The following is a 25,343-nucleotide window of genomic DNA, read 5'->3' as shown; positions in this document are numbered from 1 at the left end:
AATTATGTTTTTTGATGTTTTCATGTCTTACCATACTACGAAGTTTTAATCCATACTATACTATGACGTTTTTTGATAATTTTATGCCATACTATACTATTATGTTTTAATCCATACCATGCTTTGACGTTTTTAGACATTTTTATGTTAAAACTATACTATGACGTTTTTTCACCATTTTATGTTAAAGTATACTATGACGTTTTTTGAAAATTTCATGCCATACAATACTACAATGTTTTTTTGACATTTTTATGCCATAATATACTATGAGATTTTAATCCATACCATACTATGACTTTTTAGACAATTTTATACCATACTATACTATGATGTTTGTTTTTTTTTACCATTTTTATGCCATAATATACTATGACTTTTTTTTATAATTTTATGCCTTAATATACTATATACTCGTTCTTATGAAATTTTATGTCTTACTATAGGCTTCTATGATATTTTTATGACATTCTTTGCCTCACTAATCAAGGAGGTTTTTTATTTTATAGCTTACTATACCATTGTGTTTTTTTGCCTTATTATACTCTGACATTTTCATGACATTTTATGCCTCACTATACTATGACTTTGCATTCTATATCATAGTATGACATCTTTATCTCTTACTCTACCATTACATTTTAATGTCTCAATGTACTATGACGTTTTTATGACTTTTTTACTTCATGTTATGACCCCAAGTAGGTCCAGGGGAAATGGGAGTAACATAAAACTAGATGAAGAATTTGATGAGTCACAAGGTTCAGGATTTGAAAGGTTTATTTCCAACCTGAGGCACAGTACAATGTCAGAAAGAGCCAAGGCCAAAATAACCAACAGAATGATCATACTAACAAAAGAAAAGGTTAAAATACTGACCTCCCTGACAATCTCAAAAAACAGTAGAAAAAGTGGATTAAAATAAAATGGCAACTCTCCCCTACAGGCTTCTTGGCTGTTTCTTCTTAGTCAAAAACTTAAACAAATTTACCAAATAAAAAGTACTGGCAGGCACAGAACGTGCATTCACAAATCACACAGACAGGTAGAGGGCAGGCAACAGGTAGCATGGCAGAGAGATGATGAAATGCAGCTCCTCAGTCCCTTATATAGCCCATTGATTGATTAATCTGCTGTAGTTCCACCAAAAAGCAGGGAAGATCTAGGGGTGAGTCCTGCAGCACCTCCAGAGAAGCATAGATTGCATCCCTACCCACAACACACAACTACATTCACCTATGGCGGGGGAATGTAACACCTTACTATGCTATGACTTTTTATGCCTTACTATATCATGACGTTTTCATGCCTTACTATACTATGACTTATGGCATATATATGACAGATTTGTCCCTATATCAAGAGTGATTTTACATTTTCATATGTGTCATGTATAAGAGGATATATTTTCATGACACATCCTCTGGATATATGAATATATACATTTATAACTCATAGTAAAATGCAACTTTATTAAAACAAAATGATTATTTAAATTCTATATCTTTGTATATGATTTTCTTAAAATCGTCCTATTAAATTTAACCATACACATCTATCTTTTATATTTACATATATAATGAATATATATTTACAGGCTTGGATAGATATATATTTATGTAACATACAGTATGTCTATAATATAAACTTATGATATATTATCTAGATATACATGTCAAATATGATATTGTTCTAATTTCCAACAGGTTTCGCATGTAATTTTTACATATTTAGGCCATAATGTATATACATATATGATTTTACTTCATATGTAAACAAATTTCATACATGTAGATTCAACAAATGTACATATATTATATTTGCTTATTGGCATTTCTGAATGTCAAAAGAAAAAAAAAGTTTTTTCATGGAAATTTTGAGATACAAAAGCAGAATGGACATACTGTATATTGAGGCAGAATACCAGAGATCCAAGTAAAAAAGAGCCACACTTCCACAGCTTCAGAGAATGGGTTTAAATCTTAAAGGTAAGTTTAGGTGATCCATGGAGGAACTGTGTGGCAGAATCTCTTTTCACCCATAGGTGGTGTAATGCCACAGATTTTCTTTTTCATTTTGTAGCCTGTCCCCCGTAGGAAATGCTCTAACACTAGTGGAAAAGTATTGTTGGAGCCTGGAAGTGGAAGATATGAGAGCCTAAAGATAAGGCTCTAATGGGAAATACAGTATACAAAGAAAAAGAAGGGAATAAAAACAATTTTACTTGATGAGATAAAGTAGTGTGTAGTGAATGGTTAAAACACAGCAGAGCAAAAACAACACATGCGTACCATAAGTCATATATTCATTTATTTTGCGTTCTCAACATTGTCACAGTTGAAGTTTTACAATAACTGGGGTCTTTACTGACTCACTACTCACTGTACAAACAGAATGCACATATAAATGAGGCCGTTCTTGTCTTTCCTTTTTTTTTTTTTTTTTTTTTTTTTAAAAATGTGTCTCACGCCACACTGAACAGCTTGCAGCAGGATGTGTGTACGTGTGTCCGCGTGTACAGTATGTATGTGTTTGTGTGTGTGTGTGTGTGTGGGGGGGGGTTGCATGTATGAAAAGAGAGCTGGATGTAAATGGCAACAAACTTTCTAACAGTCATTTTTTTTTTTATTTCTACAGCAAATGTCAATTCCCGACAGCTGGAGGCTGAGACAATCGATATGTTCATATATCACCCCTCACATCCATCTATGAGGTGATGTATATACATCCTGATCTTGACTGCAGATATCAGAATAGAGTACTGATCATATACACATTATGTACAGCCCCTTGTCTTGGTCCCTTTACAGCTTCATAAAGATAAACCCTCCTACCACACAGTTTCAGTTTACACATCAAAATCCCATATTTACACGATGAGAGCCCTCAGCAACAGAAGTGCAATGTTCTTTATGTTTGTAATTTACACAATGGCTTTGTTGATGAAATGCATGCTGAGCTTTAATAACTACCAGCCTAACATGAAACAACAAGAACACGTCAACATCAGGAAAAGTCCAAATGAGTCAAAACCAAAGCAGAAGTCAAAATTTATAGGCTGATTTTTTTTTTTCTATCCCATCAGCTCACAGTGAATAGGACACATGATGCATCAGATCCATGCAGTGCATTGTTGGGGTACTTTCTCACAAAGAATGACTGTAGACACTGGAAGCACTACAACACACACTAAAATAACAGAAACAGATTCCTCGGTTTTACATCATCCCAAGATTTCAGAACTGTAGTAAAAAAAAATGGAAACAATGGAAGCACACATTCAGCTGATCATTAATGTCCCACATGTGATATGTCTGCCATCTGAACCTTCTTTGTTAATGTGTGAGAGTAAGCCTGACTTATGGCGATGGTTTTCTTTGTGAATGTTAAAATACATTTACAACCTGAATATTGGGACAAACAGATTACCGTCACTAATTTACACACTAAATAGACTCTTATTTGTAGAATGTAGAAAGTTATTCTTTACATATACCCAGTTCCTTTGTTCAGTTTGCATTTTGTATATTATAACTGCATTTCCTGAAAAAAATGAAAGTGTTCTTTCATATGTGCTTATCCAGCAAAATATTTCTGTTCAGCCCAAAGAGAAGCATATTCCTTTTTATTAAAATATATACACACATTCCTCTTTCTACTGTGAACTGTATAAGTAAGTATTTATATATTCTTAAATGAAAAAAGATATTTTTTTTTCACCTGAATCTCATCCTGGACAACAAGATAACAGACTTATCTCCACTCTTAAGTACAAGTCTGCGTTTTCTGAACATGATTGCACTTAAACTTGCTATGGTAACACTGATTTTGTTATACAATGTGCAGAGGATAGCCTCACATCAATAACATTACATGCAAAAATAACAAAACAAAACAAAAAAAATATCACTCACTAGACATTCTACTGAACTCCAAGTCTGTACCGCTCGTAAGACCACGAGGACAGCCACACATTAATTTACTGAAAGACTCTGACAGGGGGTCAAAAACAAAAAAAAGAAAATAAATAAATAATGATGCAACATGAAAAACGCACAAATTGGAGGGACACCTTGCTTGTTCTTAATGTACAAAATCAGTACAAAGATATTGCACACATGATAGAAAAACGATGAAAAAAATACTTCACTATGTAAGAACCGATTTTATTCACTCACCAAACCTCGTTGGTGAATAAAAAAAATATACTAAACAAGGCAAAAGAAGATTTGAAAGGTATTATTGTTTTTGATTTGCGGAGTCAGGAGAGAGCAGCTGTTGTATATGCTAAAGGCAACAGACTCTGACATGTTCAACACGTTCTGTGGGTCCATCTATAACATGAACTGAGCTGCAGAGTGTCTTTTCACTCTTGATCTTCGTTACTTTTTTTTTTTTTTTTTAGTTTAAACAGCCACAGTGCGAGACGTAAGCTGAGATTAAAACAACCAATCAGCCCAGTTTATCATTTGTGAGAGTTGACAGGAAGTCGGCTTCGAGGCCTCAGCTGCGACAGCACAGCAATTTCCGAGGCCCATATGCAACAGCTGCCATCCAGAGGCTCCGTCTGATCCATTTGAAAGGCAAGAATTCCAGAATAGATTATAGGCTGGACTGAATGGGAGTTCACTCCTTTCAGATCTACATCCCGTTACCACAGAGTCAGTATAATACTGATAAAATTCATTTTTGCTGATAATAATAATTGTAAGTATAATGTTACAAATTACTTTACGCACAATATATACTGTACATGAAGTCTTGACTAAATAGATTATGCATTAATAATTGGCACATTTATTTATGAGAGCTAGGAGACAACACATATAGCTGTCATCTACAGTAAATACAGCACTAGAACTACTATGACTGAGATGGTTGACTCAGAGTTGTTTACCTGTCCTTTGATTTAAGTTAGTGTGAAATGATTATACCTAGGTTCTTCACTACATATGAGCTCTACGGGAGGCAACAACAAATAGCATTCGTATGATGGGAGGATCTGCAAACCAAAGAGTTGAGAGTTGACTTCCGAAAAAGGCTGTGCACAAGAAATTATGCCATCACTGTGACAGAGAAAACAAGTCAGCCATGTTCTCGTCTCAGGTCGTCTTCCCTCCTGATTACATGAAGGTAAGACAGGCTATTGAGGGGGTGAAGCAGTGGGGAGCGACTTGGTGAGAAAAACCCATTTTCTCTTCAGCCGACACGGCCGGGTGGTGTGTGTGTGTTTGTGTGTGTGTGTGTGTGTGTGTGTGTGTGTGTGTGTGTGTGTGTGTGTGTGTGTGTATGTGTGTGTGGAAAACAAAGAGCATCTTCCTGTACAGAACCCCCCCCCCCCCGCACCCCCAACCCAAAACCCTGACAGGGCCAAGCCCATGATCAGGCAAACTAGTAAAAGGCCCCTAGTGGAAGATTTGAGTCCGATTTCCATCCTGCATATTTGTTGGACCTCGAGGTGAAAAAGGTGACTGCGTGTGATTGGTTTCCATCACAGCAGCAGTAAAACACAGTGGACAGGCCATAGAGTTATGCTGTCAGTCCCTTTGGTGTAAGCAATTGTCCCTCCTTCATTCAGTCCCCTCCACGCTTCCTCCTCTCTGTGTTAGGAGCATCACACTACGGTGCTGATGCCACTGTGTTTGGGTTTGGGTCCGCCAGGTGCTGAACCCGCTTGCTGACTGTGGTGGTGGGTACCGTGCTGGGAGTGTGATGTGTGATGGGAATGCTGGCTGTAATGGCTGTGCTGTGAATGGGCGTGTTGGTGTGCATGTGAGGTGTAGGCTGGGTGCTGGTGGTACTGCGTGTGGGGAGGGGGGTGGTAGTGGTGGTGGTGGTGGTAAGGCGGTGGGTTCTGCGGGACTTGGCAGTACTGGGGGTGATGACCTTGGTGTTGGGCTTGCACTGCGTGCACCGCCTGTGCTGTGTGGTGTAGGTTTGTCGGGTGAGGCTTATGGGATATGAGGGTGGGGTGGCCGGCTGGAGGGTAAGGGGGGTGGCTCTGGGATGGCGGTTTGCCTCGCTTGCTGCCAAAGAGCGACCCGAGGATGGAAGTCGATGCTGAGTTAGGGATGGAGGGATGGCTGCGGGGTGCGCCCTCACGCGGCGTGGTGGCTCTCCGGCGTGTGTGTGGACTGCTAATGATGGACCCCTGCAGGAAGGAAACAAGGCAACAGCATGTCCGTCAGATACTGTGCGAGTGCTACTGCACAACAGCTACTAAACTACAGCTGCAAGGCACCAGCAGGATGAATTCACACTTGTCTTATTTTAGGTAAACAAGTAGCAAAATGTTATAGGGCATGCAAATGAGAAACTAAAAATGTTGTCATGATAGGCAGCAGCAACACTAAGAATATTTCAGCTTGGGCAAACACTTCCCGATGAAAGGAGCCTGTATTCAAAGGAGCTCTGTTGTTTAAGGAGCTAACTGGCCTGAAACAGTAAATCTGTAACAAGAGTTATTACCATTAGAGACATCAACAAGGGCAGAAAAGACAACATTTCATCTTCATTGCAGTCAGTCAGTGTGCCAAACCCTCTAAGAGTCACACATGCAACATGTTATAATCAATGGAGGCATAGTTTCCACATGCAGAGGATGTGACAGGCAAACTCATCATCCACACATTAGCATTCAACCAGACGTCAGAGGGCAGAAGGAACTAAGCTCTTGTGTGCAGACCTCACAACAGGCCTGGACACTTTCCCCCCTGCTCTGGTCCAACACTACTCACTAACCAGGAATGAATTCTCCTACAAAAAAAAAATCTTTTCCCTGCTTTGGCACATGCTTCATCTAAGACTGGAGAAAGACCATACGACGACTTTGAAAGCAGAATGAAATTTTCAGGGTCCCAGACTTCAACCCAACACATGAACTCATGGACACATGAAATGAGTGAAAGATGAATGAATGAAATCCACATCTGTAGAGGTCCGTGTGAAACCCATCTGTAGAACTCTGACTATGAAGGCTACGTTCCTCCCTGAACCTTACAGCATTTAAGAGAAGTTGTGGATAAGAGAAAAAAAGAAAAGAAAAGAAAGACCCGGACAGGGAGAGGGGCTGCAGGAGAGTTGTACTGTTTTCTAGAGTCTCACAGAGCTACCACCCTGCCACAGAGAAGAAGAACCAAATGAAAACCGCTTGGATGTGATTGAATGAAAGACAGAGACAGGCGACAAGGGGAAGGATTAGAGGAGGGATTAGTAGAGTCATGCTTGTTTGAAGATAAAGTGTATATCGGTCATATAACCAATGACCAAAACAGGAGATCTCTGGCTTCCAAAAAAGGGGCACGATCAGAGGCAGGCAACCCACGCATGCACACTAACTGAGGCAAGCAGGTTATAAGGCATCCCAGGAAGAAAAATAAATGATCCAAACAAATGGACTGAGTCTATGAAGCAAAGGTGTAAGACCAAAAATAAATGGTGTGTTTTCACAGTGCACATCATCACATAGAGAGTAGCTTGGATACCAGCTGCTTCAAACTTACTTCCATATTGCTGTCTAGTGATCCTGCACTGCTGCGACGCCCCCGCTTGCCTGCCCGAGACATGCAATACCACAGATTAGAGATCGACAGAACTCCTGGATCAACTACAGACGTTTAGGCCGCCCACCCGTCCCGTAGGGGGCAGTGCAATGGATTGTGACTGTGAGTAAAGGTCCAAATATGGGCGGGAAGGGGGAGAGGGCGTTCAGGTCTGGGAGTGTGGTGGGTGACAGGTGGTACTGTGGCTAACTGTGCAGTGAAGTCACATCTTCACTCAGGTTGGAAACTAAAGCTGCATTGAAATTTCAGTGGGTTAAGTTTTAAAACGCACTTCGTACTGGCGGCTCTAAAAAATTTTGAATGCATTTTCTCAGCAAATATGTTTTCCTGGACGATCTTTTTTTTTTTAAGACCAGGAAAATGTTTTACCAAAAGATTGCGGGATACTTATAAAAACTTTGCTCAGGGTTGATGCCTACACAAATTTCTTTCCCAGATTTTTTCTCTTGATAAAATTATGACAACTCGTTCTTAATGTTGCCACCAGATGTAGATTTTCTGAAGGGGTCTAAGGTAGCCAGTCTCAGTGACAGTCACAAAGGAGGAGACACATCAAAAGCAATACAGTGGTTGTTGCACATGGGATGTACAGGCATATACAGGTCTGAGGGCGAACAGAGCACTTTTGCCGTTGTTAGGCACACTCAGCCAATGATACATGACCAATAATCACACATAAACAGGAAAATACCTGATGTGTATGGAGAAAAAAAACACAGTAAATACACATGAAATGGAGTATGGCAGGAAAAAACAAAACAAAATGAAAACACTTAACAAAAATGACCCCACTAACATGCCACATCCTGTGTCGGAAAAAAAACCACAGGAGACAGGAGGGCGGAGGAAACTTCTACAGACTGCTTCACTGTCTGACCTATCATTTCCCATTGAAGAAGTGATCATAAGAACAAAGCAAGTATCAGTGAGGCAGACCCCTGACTGGATTTCATTTTGTTATCAAGTTAATCACCCAATAACTTCACAAAGCTGTTATCTGTAATGAATGAAAATGTATTCTTGCTTCAGAGACACAGCGGCTGTGTTAAACACTGATATTCATGGATGTGAAATGACTGTTAACACCAAGACTGAAACTAAATCTTGATCTTGTTGCTGCTTAAGAATGGTAAACATCAGCACTGATTTGTTTGGTTCACAAATATACATGAGAGGAAATGCCACATGGTTTTTGAGTAAAACATAATATTATCGTGAAATGTGTTTGGATAAAAACAAACTTAAGAATGCGGAAGTGCTGAGTAAAAAAAAATAAAAATAAAAAAGTGACGATAAAAACATGAATGGGAATGTAATGTAAACTCATCCAAATGATCAGGGGTGACAACTGCCCATCAATTTCATTCATCACTGAGAAGACAGATCTAGAAAAAATCGATCTCAACTTTCTCAACAATTAGCCTCTTCTCAAATAGGTCTGTATTCAGTCTTTGGATTGTAAAACGGTGCAGCAACACCTTAAGTCTCTTGAAAACAAAGTACACTGTCTAGACCAAGCTATCCAGTCATGAGTGAGTTAGATAGTGGATTTAAAAGGGGAGAACTCTGAAATCAATGTATGGTGCCGTGAAACAACATTTTGCTATTTTTTTATCCCCTTGGTGTCATCACAGAGAGGCGGATGACAGAAGGAGAACACTTCTCCATGAAAGAACCGGCTGGTTAAACAGACAAAGACATTTTGGCTGTACCTGCTTCGGAGAGGTCTCGCAGGGAGCTGCTGAGGGCGCTCCTCTTCAGGCCCTCTCCCATGGCATAGGTGTCATCCAGACTGGCGCGGTTCATGCTCCCGTTGCCAGCTTCCTTCTTCAGACCGGAGCTCTGCGACATGCTGGGCCTCACCACCCCCTTCTGCTTCTCCAGCTCAGCTGTGGAAAGGAGCCAAGGAAAGACTGAGATAAGTGGCAGTGGTTTTGCAGCTCACTCTGACCAGAGAACTGACTTTAAAGCTTCTCTGTGATGTATTCAGCCACCTTTGGTTTGTCTGAAACTCATGAACGTCCACTACTGATCTACATAATTTCCAACATCCTGCTTTCAGGTCACAGCTGAATTGCCTTTTGAATGTCCAAAAAAAAAAAAAAAAAAAAAAAAGGGTCTCTCTTTAGCTCGCCATCCTGTGAACTCTGTAAACATTCTGCCTCGTAAACTGCCACAGTTGAGTAATGAGGACCATACCCTTCTACTTTATACAGCCTGAGGTAGACAGGGTAAGAGGGGGATGGGAGTAAAAGAAAAGGGCAGCTCACACTCTATTCTGTATTTCTCCATTTCCTGGACCTCGGCAATGGACTCTCGTAGGTCATCAGTGAACTTCTTGCGGTCCTGGGGGTTGGGCGCGTTAAAGTTGATGAGGACTTTGATGTCCGCACCTGGTATCGCTGATGTAAGTCTGATTCCATTTGGGTAATCTGGGGCGATGGCAAACAGAGAGGGAGAGAACTTTAAACAAGGGCCATTGATCAAAACCAAGTTAAAACATATTGGATGAATCTGTCTGAAGTTCGTAGAGTATAAACAATGTCACAGCCCATCGGATTGACTTCCCCATTTGGGCTAGATGTGTTACTGTGATAAATCAAACCCTGTGATGTAAACACTGTCAGCTAACATGCTATAGAAAATGAAAAAAAAAAAAGAATACGCCCTGCATCACTTACACTGATTTTCAAACAGCATGACTTGCATCCCGTACAGAGAGAAGGACTGTCTGAAGCTGTACGTCACTGAGTTCTTCTTTTTCTGGAAAATCTTGGTTACCTGAAATAATGCAGAGAAAGGTTGGTCTAAAGGGAGAGGAGAGGAGAGGAGAGGAGAGGAGAGGAGAGGAGAGGAGAGGAGAGGAGAGGAGAGGAGAGGAGAGGAGAGGAGAGGTGGAAAAGGACTTTTACCACTAGGAGGTCATTGAACAGGAAGATCTCCCGCTGATGCAGGCCCAGCTTCTGAAGCTTGTTGGGGTCTGGCACTTCAAACAGGCGGCAATAACACACCAGCCGGCGATGGGGCAGTGACAGCACCTACAAAGAATAACAAAAAAAAGAGCACAGATAGCAACACTTCAGAGGTTATTATGGCCTCAGTCCACAAGATAAAAAGTAACAAAAGTCACTTTTTCCCCCTGAGCAGAATTTGAGGAAGGTGCAGCCAAAGGATGATTAAGTTATTCCACCTATGTGTTTTGCATTCATCGCAGATCCAGAGTGATGTATGGGGAGATGTGCTGATATTTGGATACTCCTGTTGAATTAGTGTGTACCGTGAAATAATGAGCCAACAAGGAACTGATCCTGCTCACAAGTATTGTCTGTGTTGCCAAAGTGTGAAATGGCTCAGTCCTCTGTGCCTCCAAAAATGGTTAAAAACGCATCAGTGAGTCATATCATTGCACTGGGCGACATTTCCTTCTAAACATGGTCTTTAGATGATTTTGAGTTGATCTCAGACACTTGGTCCCGCTGCTGTAAACAGTACTAAACAAATGCACAGATGCACTTTACTTCAGACAGAGTAACGCTAGCTAAAAACTACAGTGGACAGCTGTTTTAACAAATTGAAGAAACTGAATATAAAGTGTATACTCAGGCCCAGTTTTTAAAAGATTCACGTCTCCAGTGGGACTGGGAAGGCTGGAAGTTGAGATCCAATGACAAGTTAGGAAAGTATTATTGATAGACTGACTAACGCATTGTTGTTTTGTCTTTGGATTTGGTGACAATAACAAAAATATAAAATATCGCCATCTTTATCCTTTAAAGATGTAATTCATTCTCTTTCGCTGTTCATAAGCAGACCACATGAATCCTGAGAGTAAGAGCATTTCTATTCAAAAATCAGCACAACAATAATTAGATCAAGACTCAAGGGAAAACTGTTGAGTTGTAATAGAACAAGGAGTGACGCTATATGTGGGATGATGTGTTACCGCAAATGATTTAATGCATGAGCAACAATACATGATCTCATATAAAAAAACCAGTTGGCAATGAAGACTGAAACGAGAAGCAGGAAGATGTATAATCAGGAAACCTTGCCATGTGAATACCATGACGACTCGCTGCAGAAAAATAGGCCGTCTTTATTATTTTCCTGTGTATTGTATATTTTATAATGTAAAGGAGTAGTAGGAAGAGTATTAGCACAAATAATGAGAAACCAAATAAACAAAATCCATGTTGTTTGTCGTCACTTTTAACACATTAAGTTTTTTTCACCAGCATGAAGCATAAGTACTGTTGCTATAGTTACTTTCATCGTTATATAGATTACCCTATGCACTGATGTAAACTGTTACACTATTAATGAGAACTCTGAGGTGCCCTGACACACAAGAAAACAAGTCAAAAAGAAGTACTGATGGCGAGTACTATATAATGTATGTGATGCAAAGGAAGCAAATGCTAACAGAGCTAACTCAAACTTTTGAGAGAGATTTAAAAATTACTAATCATCTCCACACAAATAGGCCAAATGCAGTATATTGCGTAAGAGAGAGGCATCAGTGTGGCGTGCACCCTGCTGAGCACAGACTCTCTAAACGCTGCCTAAGAGTTCATGTCTGCCCATTCTGTCGACAGGGTCCAGCAATGACTGCTCATCTCTCCATAACAGATGTGAAGCTTCGGAGGGGGCCAAACATTCTTGCCTTTGTAGGTAATCTGACTCTAAAACTACCAGCGTGATGTGCATTAACTGCAATGTCCATGGACAGAGGCAGAAAGCTGTGCACATAGAGTAAAATGACGAAGGAAAAATGATCAAATATAGAATGACTGATGTTTATTTAGTCTACTTACACATCCCAGGCCGTGATGGAGTGATCCGATCTAAAAACAGAAGACAAAGATAATGTTATATGCAGCTGTTATGTTTAGATTATTTATACTATTGCCTCCGATAGCATGACAAAATGTAATCACTCTTATTAATGAGCCCATGTAAGGATTTCTCCTTACAGGCTGTACACCTTTAGCCTACCGAAGTGGCCATTAAGAGGCATGCACCCTCATCACTTCTGTATACAAGTTGGCGTTTTTCTTTGCTGCCAGACTCGAGGGAGTCTATAATGATGCTGGAATGAGAACTGTGGAGGGATCCTTTTCTAGAAGCTCACTGTGTGCAGCACCAGTGGACCAGATTATTATGGGGAGGTATTTCAATGTGTGTTTTTTTTTTTTAATGTTAAAGAGCTTTAACCACCTGGGCTTTGAATTCTGCTGCTAAATGGTGACGAGGGATCATTTTTCAATACATTCAATTATTACTGGCAGAGCAGAAGAGATTCCAGCCTACTGGAAACAGACTGAAACAAGACAAGCCTCTCCCTGAGGCTGCATAGGTTAATCACACTTTTAACCTTCACACACGAGAGAAACATCATTACCTGCAGAATACTGCATGAAATGCTGCTTCCCCGCTCCTGAGGGGCAGGAGCACAGTCAGAACTAAATGTGATAATAGCTCGGGTTCAGTTTTAATATAAACTGACTTAATAATTACAGAATCGATGGGTTATTGCAATGTTACATATGCTGGTCGGTTAAACAGTGGTTGGCATTGCAGTGTTCAAACACTGCAACTACTTCTCCCTCTAAAATATGCTGCGGACTATAATGTAGAAAGGTGGCAGCATGTGCCCATTTTTCATGGGACTGCAGCACAGGGCGACATTGCTCAAGGGCTTTGGGTGTGTTAAAACCACCAGCGTGAAGGTCTAAGCCCAGGCGTGAATCCCTATTCGCACAGCAATACCCAAAGGTACAAAAGACTTCCTTAATCTCCCTCTGACTGAATCTATCTATATTTGGAGTTAGAGAATCAGGAGAGTAGCGGCATTGTTGTGTATAAAAAGTGATTCTGGGAAGATATATATATAGCTGTGTAAGTACTGACTAAAGAATATTCAACACTGTATGCATTTCCTGAGCCAAAGACACCTCATGCCTGGAGTCATGCCCTGTGATGAAAATGATAAAATAAGAGATCCAACGGGTGTTTTTAGTGAATTTTGTAGAACACATAAAAAAACATTACTCACCGGTTTCTTTCCCACGATGAGCTTCTCAACCTTCTGCACCTGCGAGACGTGGTCTTCATTGGTCTTGAGCTCTCGCTTACGGATCCTCTCATAGATACCGACCAGAGTCTCCCTGGGGATGTCCTCTCCGTCGTCCACACCTGGGACAGAGGGAGTGAGGAGATGAGTTACCATGTGAAAGTCAGAGGTTGCATTAAAATGGAGCTGCTGTATCAGTAGATCAGAATTGGGAAAATGGGAAATGGTTTAATTTGAAATACAGGAAAGTGAGAGGAGGAATTAATGAAGCTAATCATTTAACTGCAGGTGGCACTCAAATTTTCCAGTACATGACTAATATGTCCTGAGGTGAAATTTAGAGGTGTATGCAAATATTATGTTAAGTATATCCTGTGAGTGAGTTTCACATGTGGCACATTTTAAAATATGAGTAAATATAATATCTTCACATTAGTCTGTTTTTATTACCTCTCAAATTCTTGATGAAGTCCTCCAGCTTCATCTTCCTCTCGGGCTTTACGTTGGGGCTGTACATGTCAGTGTTGAGGAGGATGATGGCAAAGGCCAGGATGAAGATGGTGTCAGGGTTCCTAAACTGTCGCACCACTGTGGGATTACAGATGCAGTAGCGCTGGCTGGAGACACGGGAGGGGAGAGCAACGTGAGCAAACCTTCCACTTGCGACCGAACTTCGATTACAAAACACACACGGATGAATTGTGCACACAGTGAGGAAATGTTTTGCACATTGCTTGAGAAAAGCAGAAGTGATGCTAGAACTGGTTCTCTTTATGTACAAGCAATTAGCTAGACAACACAGCTGTCAGGAAAACAAGCAGTAAATACAGTATGAAAATACAGTATGTCGTCAGGAACTGTGTGGTTTAATAAAAGGCTCTGGGTTAGCAAGCTTCCTCCACCAACAGGCAGCAGACATATTGCATTTCAAGGATACGTAAGTATGACCGCAGAATCACTATTTTCTTTCCTAAAACTCTGATCTCTGATAATCAACACTTCATGACAGTTTTTCTATCGTCAGTGTGTTGAAAAGTCAGCTGTGAGTGAGTCATCGCACCTGAAAGCTTCGATGAGCCGCTCCACCTTCTGGGCCTCGCCCTGGACACGGATGTGGTTCTGAAATTTCCTGAGGGCCTCGTCCAGCTCCATGCCCTGGAAGTCCATTTCATCCACCACACAGCTGGTACAGAAGCAGACAGATGTTGAAAGGAAAATGAAACACAAAAATACATACATCTTTTTTTCCGCTCATCACCAATTCTGTCTTATCTTACAAGGCTTAGCTGGCATAGATTCTCCCATGGAGGACACTCAGTGTTTATAAAAGTATATACTGTCTTTCTGTGTTTTGGAATGTGCATGTGGACAAGGATCCTGTATATTTACACTAATTTTCATTTAATAATTTTGGTCTTTCCTCTGATCACTTTTATCGAACTCTACTGAAGTTTAGGGACAACGTGTGGGGAAAATAAAAAATACTTACTCTAAAACATCTCTGTTGAACTGTTTCTGTCGATTGCCCAGGAATTCTCCAATCATCTGCCTGCTCAGCCCCTTCCTCTGCAGCAGGAAGTGAGCAACACCGACCGGTGTGTCAGGGATGAATCCCCTCTCAGTCAGGTACTGGATGCCCTTCTCTGGCTTCCTGAAAAATCCATCATGTCCAGCATGTCTTTAATTTTCTGGTATTTAGATGGTGGTCAAGATTTTCAAAAATGATCTCTTAACTGTTCATTAAGTTCTCAAAATAATTGGCACAAATGGATATACAAAATAAAGTGATTTATAATTGTTAGTGAAAGATGTAAGTTGAGCTGCATTGCACCAAAGTTAGTGAAATATGACCACAGCCATAAAACAATCTGTCCAAATCTCTCATCGCTGACGTCATTCACATGTTGTCGTGTCAGTTTCAATTAAAGTTTGTTTTCATTGATTAAGAAAAGAGGTTTCTCTGGCAAGAATAAAACAAAGCTGGTGCAATTTCAGTTGTATAAGAGAGAAAAAAAACGTTACACTACAGTCTCATTAATCAATGTTATGCTCCTAGTTTCTTCTTCCATGCAAATATCTTTCAAAATATCTTTGGATTTGATATGAATGCTGCTGATTACAGTTTATAGGTCAACACCTAGTGAGCGAATGATTTGTCCAAGAGGCTCCTCTAACATCTTGTCCCCTAACTGAGACATTAATCACTCCAAACACACTGATCAAGCACCTGCTCCGTCAGAGCCGAGTACCTACTTGTTGAAGAGATTCAGGCCGATGCGGTAGTGTCTCTTGCGTATAACATCATTACTGAAGATGGGCGAGTCCCAGCTGTTGCGAGTCTCTTTGTGGTAGGTCTGCTTGCTGAGCGTCTGCTCTCGTAGGCTGTCCCTCGACGAGGACTCGGAGCTGCAGTTGATGGTGTCGTTAGAGTTGGATGTGCTGTTGATGCTGTCGTTGTCCCCGTCAGAGAAGTCGGATTCTGACTTGCTCTGTCTGTTTGCTGAGCCGTTAATGGCGAGATGGCTTTCCAGCTGGCGGTGGCGGTGGCGCAGGGGTGCGTCATCGTCACGGGAGGGAGCTCGTGGTGGGGGTCCGTGGGAAATGTGTTTAGGGCTCGCCTGGGATGACGTTACGATGTGGCCGTGGGGTTCGTACACGGGCGGCCGCTTGACAGAGCCTCGGTCGGACCGGTCACTGAGCTCTACAGAGCTGTCACTAGGAGGTTCAATGGTCAACAAAGGAAGATGGTCCATTCTAAGACGCTGCTCTTGGCACTCCAGAGAAGGAGTGCTGCGGCAGCTTGTGTCTGTGTCACGACCCTCATCTTTAGGGTCAATAGGCCAGTACTCCTGGGAGGAGTTGACTGACCGCAACCGCAAGTCTGATTCTGTGCTGGAAGGTTGGTCCCCTGACCTCGACAGAGCGATAGAGGGGGACATGTCCTCCTCGTCGATGAACAGAGTAACATCGCTATATGATGCCATCGTTTCATCGTGCATGCGTCCAGCTGCCCTGCGGTGGGACTTCACCTGATAGGGCACTTCCCTCTCCACCTCAGAGCAGCCCATGGCCTCGGGGTCAGGCCCCTCGTCCCCCTGAAGGCTGCGACAGTTCAGTGCATCATCTATCGACTCAGCCAGAGATTTGACCTGCCGGGAAAAGGCGTCCTCCAGCTCCGTGATGGCATCCGTCAGGTCACTCTGCGGAGGTGGGTGAGATGCCATGTTGGCCTGTTGGTGAACCTCTATATCTCCACATTCAGACTGCACCATGGACAGCGGGGTGCCGTCCTCCGTCATGGACACCTGCCTGCCTTCGAAATAGGAGCTGTGCACTTTCTCGGGGCCCTCAAATGAGAGCTGCATCCGCATGTTGGAGAGAACAATGCGTCTGGACATACGGTTCTCAGACATAGAGCTCCTGAGACGTTCAAAGTTCTTGTTCATCTGATACTGGCGGAAGGCTGTCTGGATGGTGCGGGCTGCATGCCGAGTTATGAATCGTCCACCATATTTACGCTCCAGCATCTCCACCTGGAGAGAGGACGGAGTGATTCAACTGTGAAACTGTGACACCCATGGAAAATTTAATTGTTTTTCTTAACTGTAGATGGTCTATAAAGTCATCCTCCTGGATGTTACTGATAATTTGTTTCACCCAGTTGTCAGTGGGTCTGTGACAATCCAACAATAAAACTTCTCTATTCAATAATCTCACACAGCTGGGTTGGTGATAAGCAACCCACACACTATTTATGGTATTTCAAGTAAAAAATTGCATATAGCACTTTTAATCTAGTGTCGTGAGAACATGAAAGACTTTGACCAACTCCAAAACAAACTATTCAGCATGGCTGCTTTGGAATACCTGTTTGTCCTGGAGGTCAGCAGAGAGCTCATAGCTCTCAGAGAGCGAGCGCGACCGCTTGATGGCCTCCTCCTCAGCCTGTTTACGGAGGATGGACTGTGAGTGCTGAAGCTTGGGCCGACGGGGCCTCTGAGGCCCGGGCTGGACCCCGTGGCTGTAAAGCGGGCTGTCAAATCGGTCGGGGCTGATGGCCGAGCCGTGAGTCACCGGGCCCTGGCCATAGCTGGCTCCACCGTCCAGGGAAGGGCCGCTCTCATTGGACCGTCCATCCCCTTCCACACTGCAGTGAGAGAGCAGAGTGATGGTTAGAGATTTCATCTTCATAATAAGAGCGTTAAACAATGAGAATTCAAGTATCATCAGATTAATTGCAACTGTCTTTCATATCCATCTTATGATGGATGTCAGATTGAAAAGTAGCTTAAGTTCAGGGACTTATGGCCTAAGCTTTTATAACAGCAAGTCTTTAAATCAGTAGTTGAGTCTCTGTTACAGAATATATGAGTATGGCATTACACAAGTGAACTGAGTGTGTAAATGAGTGAAGCTGGGATGTGCTGATTCTTAACCTTCATGATATACAGTACCCACATTTCATTCAACTGTAAGCTGCCTAATGCTGCTCAGTATCTTTGTAATAATGACAGTCTGCCATAGATTTTGCTGCGCTACAGGCAGAAAATTCAAACGCCACGTAAACACTCTCCAAGTATTGATAACATCCTGATGTTTGTCTGTCGTCTTCCAGAAATTCCCTCTTACACAATTAATGTGAAAAAGAAAACAAGAGGTTACTCACTCACTCTTACATTCTGCCGTTTTACTAGAGGGTTTCTTATTGCGAAAAGACCTTCTATTTTCTATAAATTGCCAGCTCTTCCTCCATATCTTGTCCACCATTCTGTCAGCCAAGTTAAGTCCAGAGTACACAGGCTCCTCCAGGAAACTAAAGTTTATGCGACATTATGAGCCAATCAGTGACCGATGGGAGTTGCATCATGTTTGCCGGAGCGACGACACACTGTTCCAATACACGATACAAAGTCCAGTTTGGAGAAGAAGGACACAGCAAACACAATTTCAGCAGTCCCTCAGAAATAGCTAAGATGTGGGTGTTTGTGGTGCCCACCTGCTCAGTAACTAACGTTATACTTATATTTCTTCTCCTTCACGGTACAGTGCATTCACCGTTCTCTGGCAGACTAATGTGTTTGAACTGTGACTCGACACACCCATACAGTGTACACAATCCACTTCCTTCATTAGACAGCCTCCAATCAACATACAGCTTGACAGCAAACAGTGCGGAGTGAAAAAAAAAGTGGAACTATGGTCAAAAGTTCAAACTGAATTTTTTGTAAGTTTCTCATGTCATGTTTTGCTCTTAACTGAATATATATTTACTGATTAGCAACCTAACTCAGCACAGCATGCCAACAAAATGTTTACAAAAGTTATTTACAGCCATGATTACTAAACGCCTAGTTAAAATATCAGGCTCAGGCATGTAACCTGCCACTATATGCTACAGTGCATACTTGTCATTTTGTATATTTGAATCTAATTTGCTGCAACTTGTCCCCTTCGGTCTGCTGATTCCTGTGTAACAGTGTAAATGTATTATAAAAATGTAATATAAATTAAATACAAATAAAAAGTTACCGCATGTGACTCATGGACTCAGACACATCAATTTTCTAGACCAACAAAAATACTTGAGAGAATAACCTCTTCTCCAAAAAAGGCTTTTCAACCAAACATTTGAGGGTGAAATATTAAAAAAATGTTGTGCCAAAACTCCCACCAATTATTAAGATCGACAGCATCCAGAAAATCTTTAATCTGATTCCAACAGCTAAGATGGTGCTTGGATGCAAATGGAAATATTATTATGTTCTCAGAAAGCGCAGGTTTTTAATTCAACCAAATGCTGCAGCAGAGTGAGCTCTTGTGCATCACAGGAAGTGGCCTCCTCTGTCAGAGAGGAGATGACCCATTCAGTGTCAGTCAAGGCCACGGTGACACACATGGTAAGCAAATGCTCACTGACTCCCTCGGGGCAACAGCTACACACAATGTTTGAAAGTAGGGACCAGCACTTAACAACCGAGCAGCCAAAAGAGAAGGCCTTCATGCTGCTGGACCAACATAAAACCTTGCACAACACACTGAAAATCATCCTCCATTGCATAATCGCGACTGGGACGAATCTCCCCAACCATCTGTCACGGCAAACTGTGAAGCCGCCGTCCCTGGAGTTAAAAGTCACACCTTGCATGCTGTCACAGCACCAGGATACAGCCGGTGGTAATTTTTTTTTTTTTTTGGTTTTGTGATTTCTTCATTAGAATTTTGATTACTGGCCTGGATAAAGTGATGATGAAAGGGAGTATGTTCATATTAAAATGAAAAAAATCCTATAGCCTAGGACTTGAGAGGAAAAGAAACGTTCAAAAATATTGAATTAAATTTCAGTTTAAGAGTCACATTTATGAAACAGAGGAAGTGAAAACATGTAGCACACTTTGCATATTTAAATGCTAAAAGGAATTTAATCAGAAATAAAAATTTGGCACTTGTAAAGCTCAGTACAGTATTGTAACTTTTTGTTTGCTCTTTGCTTTTGATGCCAAATAGGTTGTGCTGTGTTCAGTCGGTGTAAACATTTTTAGTCATGCACTGTCTGTCTGCTTAGAGATTTACCTCAAAGCAGAGCTGTCTAAATACAGCCTCACAGAGCAGCTAGCGTGGCTGCGGATACTCAGTTTCATTATGTTGTTTTGTTTTCTACTGAACTATTTTGTTGGGGGTAATTGCCTTTCCATTGTTTTGCTTAATTGCTTGTAATTATTTATGAACCAAAATAAATTAATGTTTCAATTTATCCCATATGGCAATGTAGCGGTGGGAATGAGAATGAGTCTGTATTAAATAAATGAAAACACAATAAACTACAAGCTGCTTTTAATAACTACCACAGTGTTCCTCTGAGGTTTGCTCTCCTGTATGTCCTGTATGTTGTTATTTTATTTAATTTTTTTATACTGATATTTTTAAGTTAAGGGCAAGTAAGTAAGTAAGTAAGTACAGGTTTTGCCTTTCCCCACTGAGACCTGAAGCCAGCATCTTTCCATCCATTTTGTTCTTTCTGCTTCACTTTCTACCAACCAAACATCCAGACTCAGATTGTGGGCGTACAGTGGGAATAAGTGCTGCAGTACTTTTTGCTCTGAGGTCACTGAATTACTCCACAGGGTGAGGTCAGTTGCTCATGATGGCGGGAAAAAAAGGGGAAAAAAAGGGAAGAGAGAGGAGCATTTTAAGGGCTGATGTTTTAAGCTGTAATGGATTTTGAAAGGGAAAAGAGAGGGAGTGAACTGCAGCGGAGCAGGACGTTACGTGACATTATTGCACAGAGGAGGCGTTTCAACACATGGCTCAGACAGAACTCAGAGCCGCTGTTGTTGGATGAAGCAATGACGGCTGTCTCAAGACTGCTTCCTGGTGGTGACAGTTCAGCCCTTGAAATATGACCTCACTATAATAGCAACTGCAAGCTAACGATGTCTGTCCCTCCGTCTGGTTCTTTATCCACCAGGAGCCCCCGTTAGTTCCGATGTAGGCATGGATAAGCATGTCAGCTCAGCTGGCAGTGATTTTCAGCCATGGGATCCAGGGATTTGGGGGGTTGAGTTGGGGAGTAAAGGGGGTGAGGGGGGCGGGGGATCGACCATCTCTCTTTCCTCCCTTCTTCCCTCTCAACACATCCTGAACAAACAGGCCCAGGCCCCTGTCCAGGCCTCAACCCATTCCATCAGTCGGACCTGGGGGAGAAACATTCCTCCGTCCCGGAAAAGAGGAGTCACATCTACAGGAGTTCTGGGAATAGAACAAGGCTAATGAAGTGCAGGCTGGAGCTACGGAGGAAGAGAAAGCTGCAGTGTGGAACTAACATAACTCCCAAACGACGGCACAGAATCCACAAATTTTAAGATGTTTTTTTTTTTGGTTTGTTTATATAAGTTTAAGAGAGCATAATTGAATTCCCCATTCACCTGTGAACTCTAAATACCATTAAAATGAGAAATATGCTGGATATACGTAGACATATCCTCCAACAAGCAATGCACTTACATGCATGTAACAGTAACCTGGTTACTCCTCAATTCTGGCAATAATCTGATTTGGTAAACATTTAAGTAAACGTAAAATGAAATTGCCTTTTTCTGGTTAAAGGATGCAGAACAATCAAATTACTGTGGCTCGATTTATTTTGAACCCAATTACTTTACCAATTCATGGAAGTGTGAGCATGTAGACAGAAAACGTATGTTTGAAAGAAATGATGCTCGAGCAACATATTACAGTCTCTTGCATTGTCAGTATTGAATTGGAGGACCCGACATGGTTGCTAAGTAAGTCAGATCTGTTCTATGAAGTTGAGGAGGCGGGGTATGAAGAGGCATCTATTTCCTTGCTAAACTTTATGTTTTTTTTTGTATGTGTGTATGCAAACATACCCAGTGACCTGACCTTTCCGATCAAATCGAACACGACTTCCATAATCAAAATTCTCGATCCAAATCCACCGACAACATGTGCTCCAAACACAACAAAAGCAGATGTTTGCTCTCTCTCAGAGAGAGCTCATAAATACAGATGTGAGGTTAGGAGACCACACAGTAACATGTTAATGAAGTCCAGCATTAAAAGGTAAACCTGCCAGTAAACACTCAGATGTATCGGCCATTTCAGCACCAATAACCAAACTTATGGATGATTTTGTAACAGCAATAAAAAGACAGCGAGGAGCAGGTCGGGGATTTACTGTCTGACACAGCTGCAAACTGGAAAGCTCAGCTGGCCGGCAGACTGACAGAATCACTCTTGAGAGTTTGTAGCAGACAGCAGACAGTCGACTGGAGCCTCGTAAGACTCACGGGTGAGTCATGGTAACTACTGTAAGTTATATAGTTAGGTTTGAGAGCTGTAGGACTCTGGTGTCCCTGTAAATCAGAGGCTGTCACCTTGCATCTAATGCAAACTGGCCAGAGACACATCAGTTATCAAAGCAAAGCCACCCAGCTGAAACTCACAGTACTTAAATGTATCTGTATGTACAACAGTGTGCTGAACGGCTTCGACTTGCTTATAAAAGCTCTAACCTTTGCCCCTATTATTACATCTTAAATAGCAAAGTAATGTGCAATCACAATGGTATTTGATTTAGTTTACCTTTAGTCACCCCCGACTATCACAACCTATTCAGGGTCATTGGCAGTCTTAACATTTTGATGGATAAATGAAAGTCACCACATTTTTACTACATGAAGTCTGCTGATTATTGATTGTTATGCTTATTAACAGTGATCATAAGCTGATTCATAATCAAGTTGCACAGCTTTGCACAGTTTTCCAAGATGACTTAAGCTTTGTTAGCGTAGCACAGATGCTACGCACGTGTGATGAGCAGTTGACTGATGTTTTGTTAATGCCATCCACATACTTGTTAATTAAAGTAATCAGAAATCAATATTACTCCCTTGTTAACTGCCAGGCCTCATTCTGTCTGAGTCAAAGCATCCCCCCTTCCTCCTCCCCCTCCTCCCTCCTGTCAAGACTCAACACAACAACAACAACAACAACTACAACAGAGCTGCTGTCATTATCTCTCAGTAATGAATAATTGAACTCTCCTCCGCACTCAGCACCTGCCCTTGAAGATCGGACTATGAAAAACCACACAGTCACAGCCAGTAAGCGGGAGGGCCACGACACACCGCAGGAATGCCCTTCAACTGAGCAGTAGGGGGGTGGGAGGTGTTGGGGGGGGGGGAATCCAACTCACACATGGATTCTGTACAGTAAGACTAAACACACCATGATAGCACACACACATGCAGTGACTCAGAGAGGGAGACGTGATCTGTTTTCCATTGTAAGGGCGTCAAAGTCGAAATGGCAGACCCCACTTTAAAATTCCTGATCCTCATGACTTTGCTTGAAGTTTCACATTAATCCTGTCATCTTCAAGTGTGGATTATGCCAGAAAAAACCCAAAACAAACCAAACAAACATAAGAAGCCATTTAATACAGTGTGTGAGTCGTGCTCTTTTCAGAAGCACGCATGTACCGTCTCTCTGCTGTTTATTAAACAAAGCCTTATGAGCTCTTGCAGCTTGGTGTAACCTCAACCAATGACAACGTGCGCACACACACACACACACACACACACACACACACACACACACACACACACACACACAATAAACACACTCGCATTTTACACTCTCCTATTACTCTTACCAGCCATTCAGCTCCAGCTCCAGCAGTGACTGGGTCTTCTCTGAATTACACTGCAAACACCACATGCTGCCCGGCACTCACAAGACGATGTACTCCAAACATTAGTGGTCCCACTCACCAGTCCCCATTGCTGCCTAAAAGGTTTCTCTAACAGACATACAGATCACAGAACTGCCATCTACTATAGCTTGTAGCTCTCTGCTCCTCACAGACATTCCCATTTCTTTGCCTTGAGAAAGCAGCTTCCTATGGATGGTAGGCGTGGATGGTCGGTTAGTGGCAGTCTGTAATCTCTGACAGACAAGTGGGGCTCTTTCTTTTTCTCTTTCTTCCTTTCTGTCCTCGGTGCGCCGGGCTAGTAGGAGTATAAGGGGGGGCGGAGGCTCAGAGACGGGAGTGTGGGTTTCTGCCAGGCCCTGAGCCGTATGGAAGGGGGCGGGGTGCAGGGGAGAGAGGGTGTGAGAGCGTGGTGGCTCTGTAGCTGGGTAGAAAGAGAGAGAAGGGGATGAAATACCTCCTGCACAACATTAATCGTGCAAAGGAGGAGGCACACAAATGACCCTGGAGTGAGTGACATAGAAAAGAAAATTAAATTTTTCAGCCATTTTATCAGAGAATGTGAAAACATGAAAAGGGAGAGCTCGAGACAGCATGGCTAGGAATGAAAGATAAAGCTAGGCGCTAAAAGCCCAGAGAGGAGGGAGGGGGAAGAGAGTGACAGCTTGATCCAGTTTGGTACATATAGGTATAGTAGATAAAGGAATGGAGAAACAGGTATAAAGGACAAAGTAAGGGGAGTCTGGCATAAAGAAGAGATAGTGCTGGAGGAAAGAGGGTTTGGGAGTATTTGAATGTCAGAGGTACCTTTTGTTACTCTTGTTTTTTTTATACAGAAGAAAAAGGACATAGTGGGTAGAGATGGCAAATACACGAGAGCACCTCTATTAATAGAGCCTTTCAGGGCTGAGAAGTGACTGTTAAGATGGGCTCTAAGAAAAGACCCAGAGAGGATTCTGCGCCTTTCTGCTGCTGCAGCGCAGAGGTTGTCCTCCTCTCGCCCTTTTATTTTCAACCTACTTCAAATCAGCTTTGTTTAATTTCACAGATAATGCTATACTGCTAAGCTGCCACCCATACTGTAGCATCATTGCTAAGCCCACCAGGACTCCCATCCAGCTCCCCACTTTGCAGCAGACCCTGAATTGACGATGTCTTGTCTCAGGACTTCACAGTGTTGTTTCTACAGGCCAGAGACTAATCACCCCTCTGAGAGGAGGGGGTTGGGGTAAACTGCCCCCAAGTCAAAGGTATTTTCTATCTAATGACAACAGGCACAGGAAACAGAGGAGAATGGCTCCCACATGGAGCCAGTTTACAGGGACACCAATCATCTACAGACACACTCACACACCAGTCTCTGGAAGGAGACGTTGATGTCCCCTAATTAAAGGCCTGAACCCTTAAAATGATCACCTTCTCTGGACTGTTTTCATCTGGGCCTTCGAGCGAAAGATGCAGATTGAAAGACAAAGAA

At 42.1% G+C, this 25,343-nt stretch overlaps 1 protein-coding gene across 8 annotated transcripts in view; it reads right to left on the bottom strand.

Annotated features, from left to right (window-relative positions):
• Positions 1-2,288: 2,288 nt before the first annotated feature.
• LOC130174297 (IQ motif and SEC7 domain-containing protein 1-like) overlaps positions 2,289-25,343 on the bottom strand; it is a 90,860-nt gene continuing 67,805 nt past the window's right edge. For 5 of the 8 annotated variants that reach the window (XM_056384000.1, XM_056384001.1, XM_056384003.1 and 2 more), the window contains 13 exons: positions 17,503-17,782; positions 15,889-17,168; positions 15,125-15,286; positions 14,696-14,818; positions 14,086-14,252; positions 13,618-13,757; positions 12,377-12,406; positions 10,475-10,600; positions 10,244-10,343; positions 9,833-9,994; positions 9,275-9,451; positions 7,503-7,552; positions 2,289-6,151 (listed from right to left, as the gene is read on the bottom strand). In XM_056384000.1, coding sequence (XP_056239975.1) covers positions 5,615-6,151; positions 7,503-7,552; positions 9,275-9,451; positions 9,833-9,994; positions 10,244-10,343; positions 10,475-10,600; positions 12,377-12,406; positions 13,618-13,757; positions 14,086-14,252; positions 14,696-14,818; positions 15,125-15,286; positions 15,889-17,168; positions 17,503-17,782 — 3,334 coding nt within the window. In that variant the 3' untranslated portion in view covers positions 2,289-5,614. Of the gene's footprint in view, positions 6,152-7,502; positions 7,553-9,274; positions 9,452-9,832; positions 9,995-10,243; positions 10,344-10,474; positions 10,601-12,376; positions 12,407-13,617; positions 13,758-14,085; positions 14,253-14,695; positions 14,819-15,124; positions 15,287-15,888; positions 17,169-17,502; positions 17,783-18,301; positions 19,213-23,809; positions 24,239-25,343 lie in introns of those variants that run through there. The other 3 variants (XM_056384007.1, XM_056384004.1, XM_056384008.1) reach the window with 3 other exon arrangements.

Source organism: Seriola aureovittata, chromosome 9 (genome assembly GCF_021018895.1).
Source record: "Seriola aureovittata isolate HTS-2021-v1 ecotype China chromosome 9, ASM2101889v1, whole genome shotgun sequence".
NCBI classification, from domain to species: Eukaryota; Metazoa; Chordata; class Actinopteri; order Carangiformes; family Carangidae; genus Seriola; species Seriola aureovittata.
This window is presented reverse-complemented; position numbering and strand designations above follow the sequence as displayed.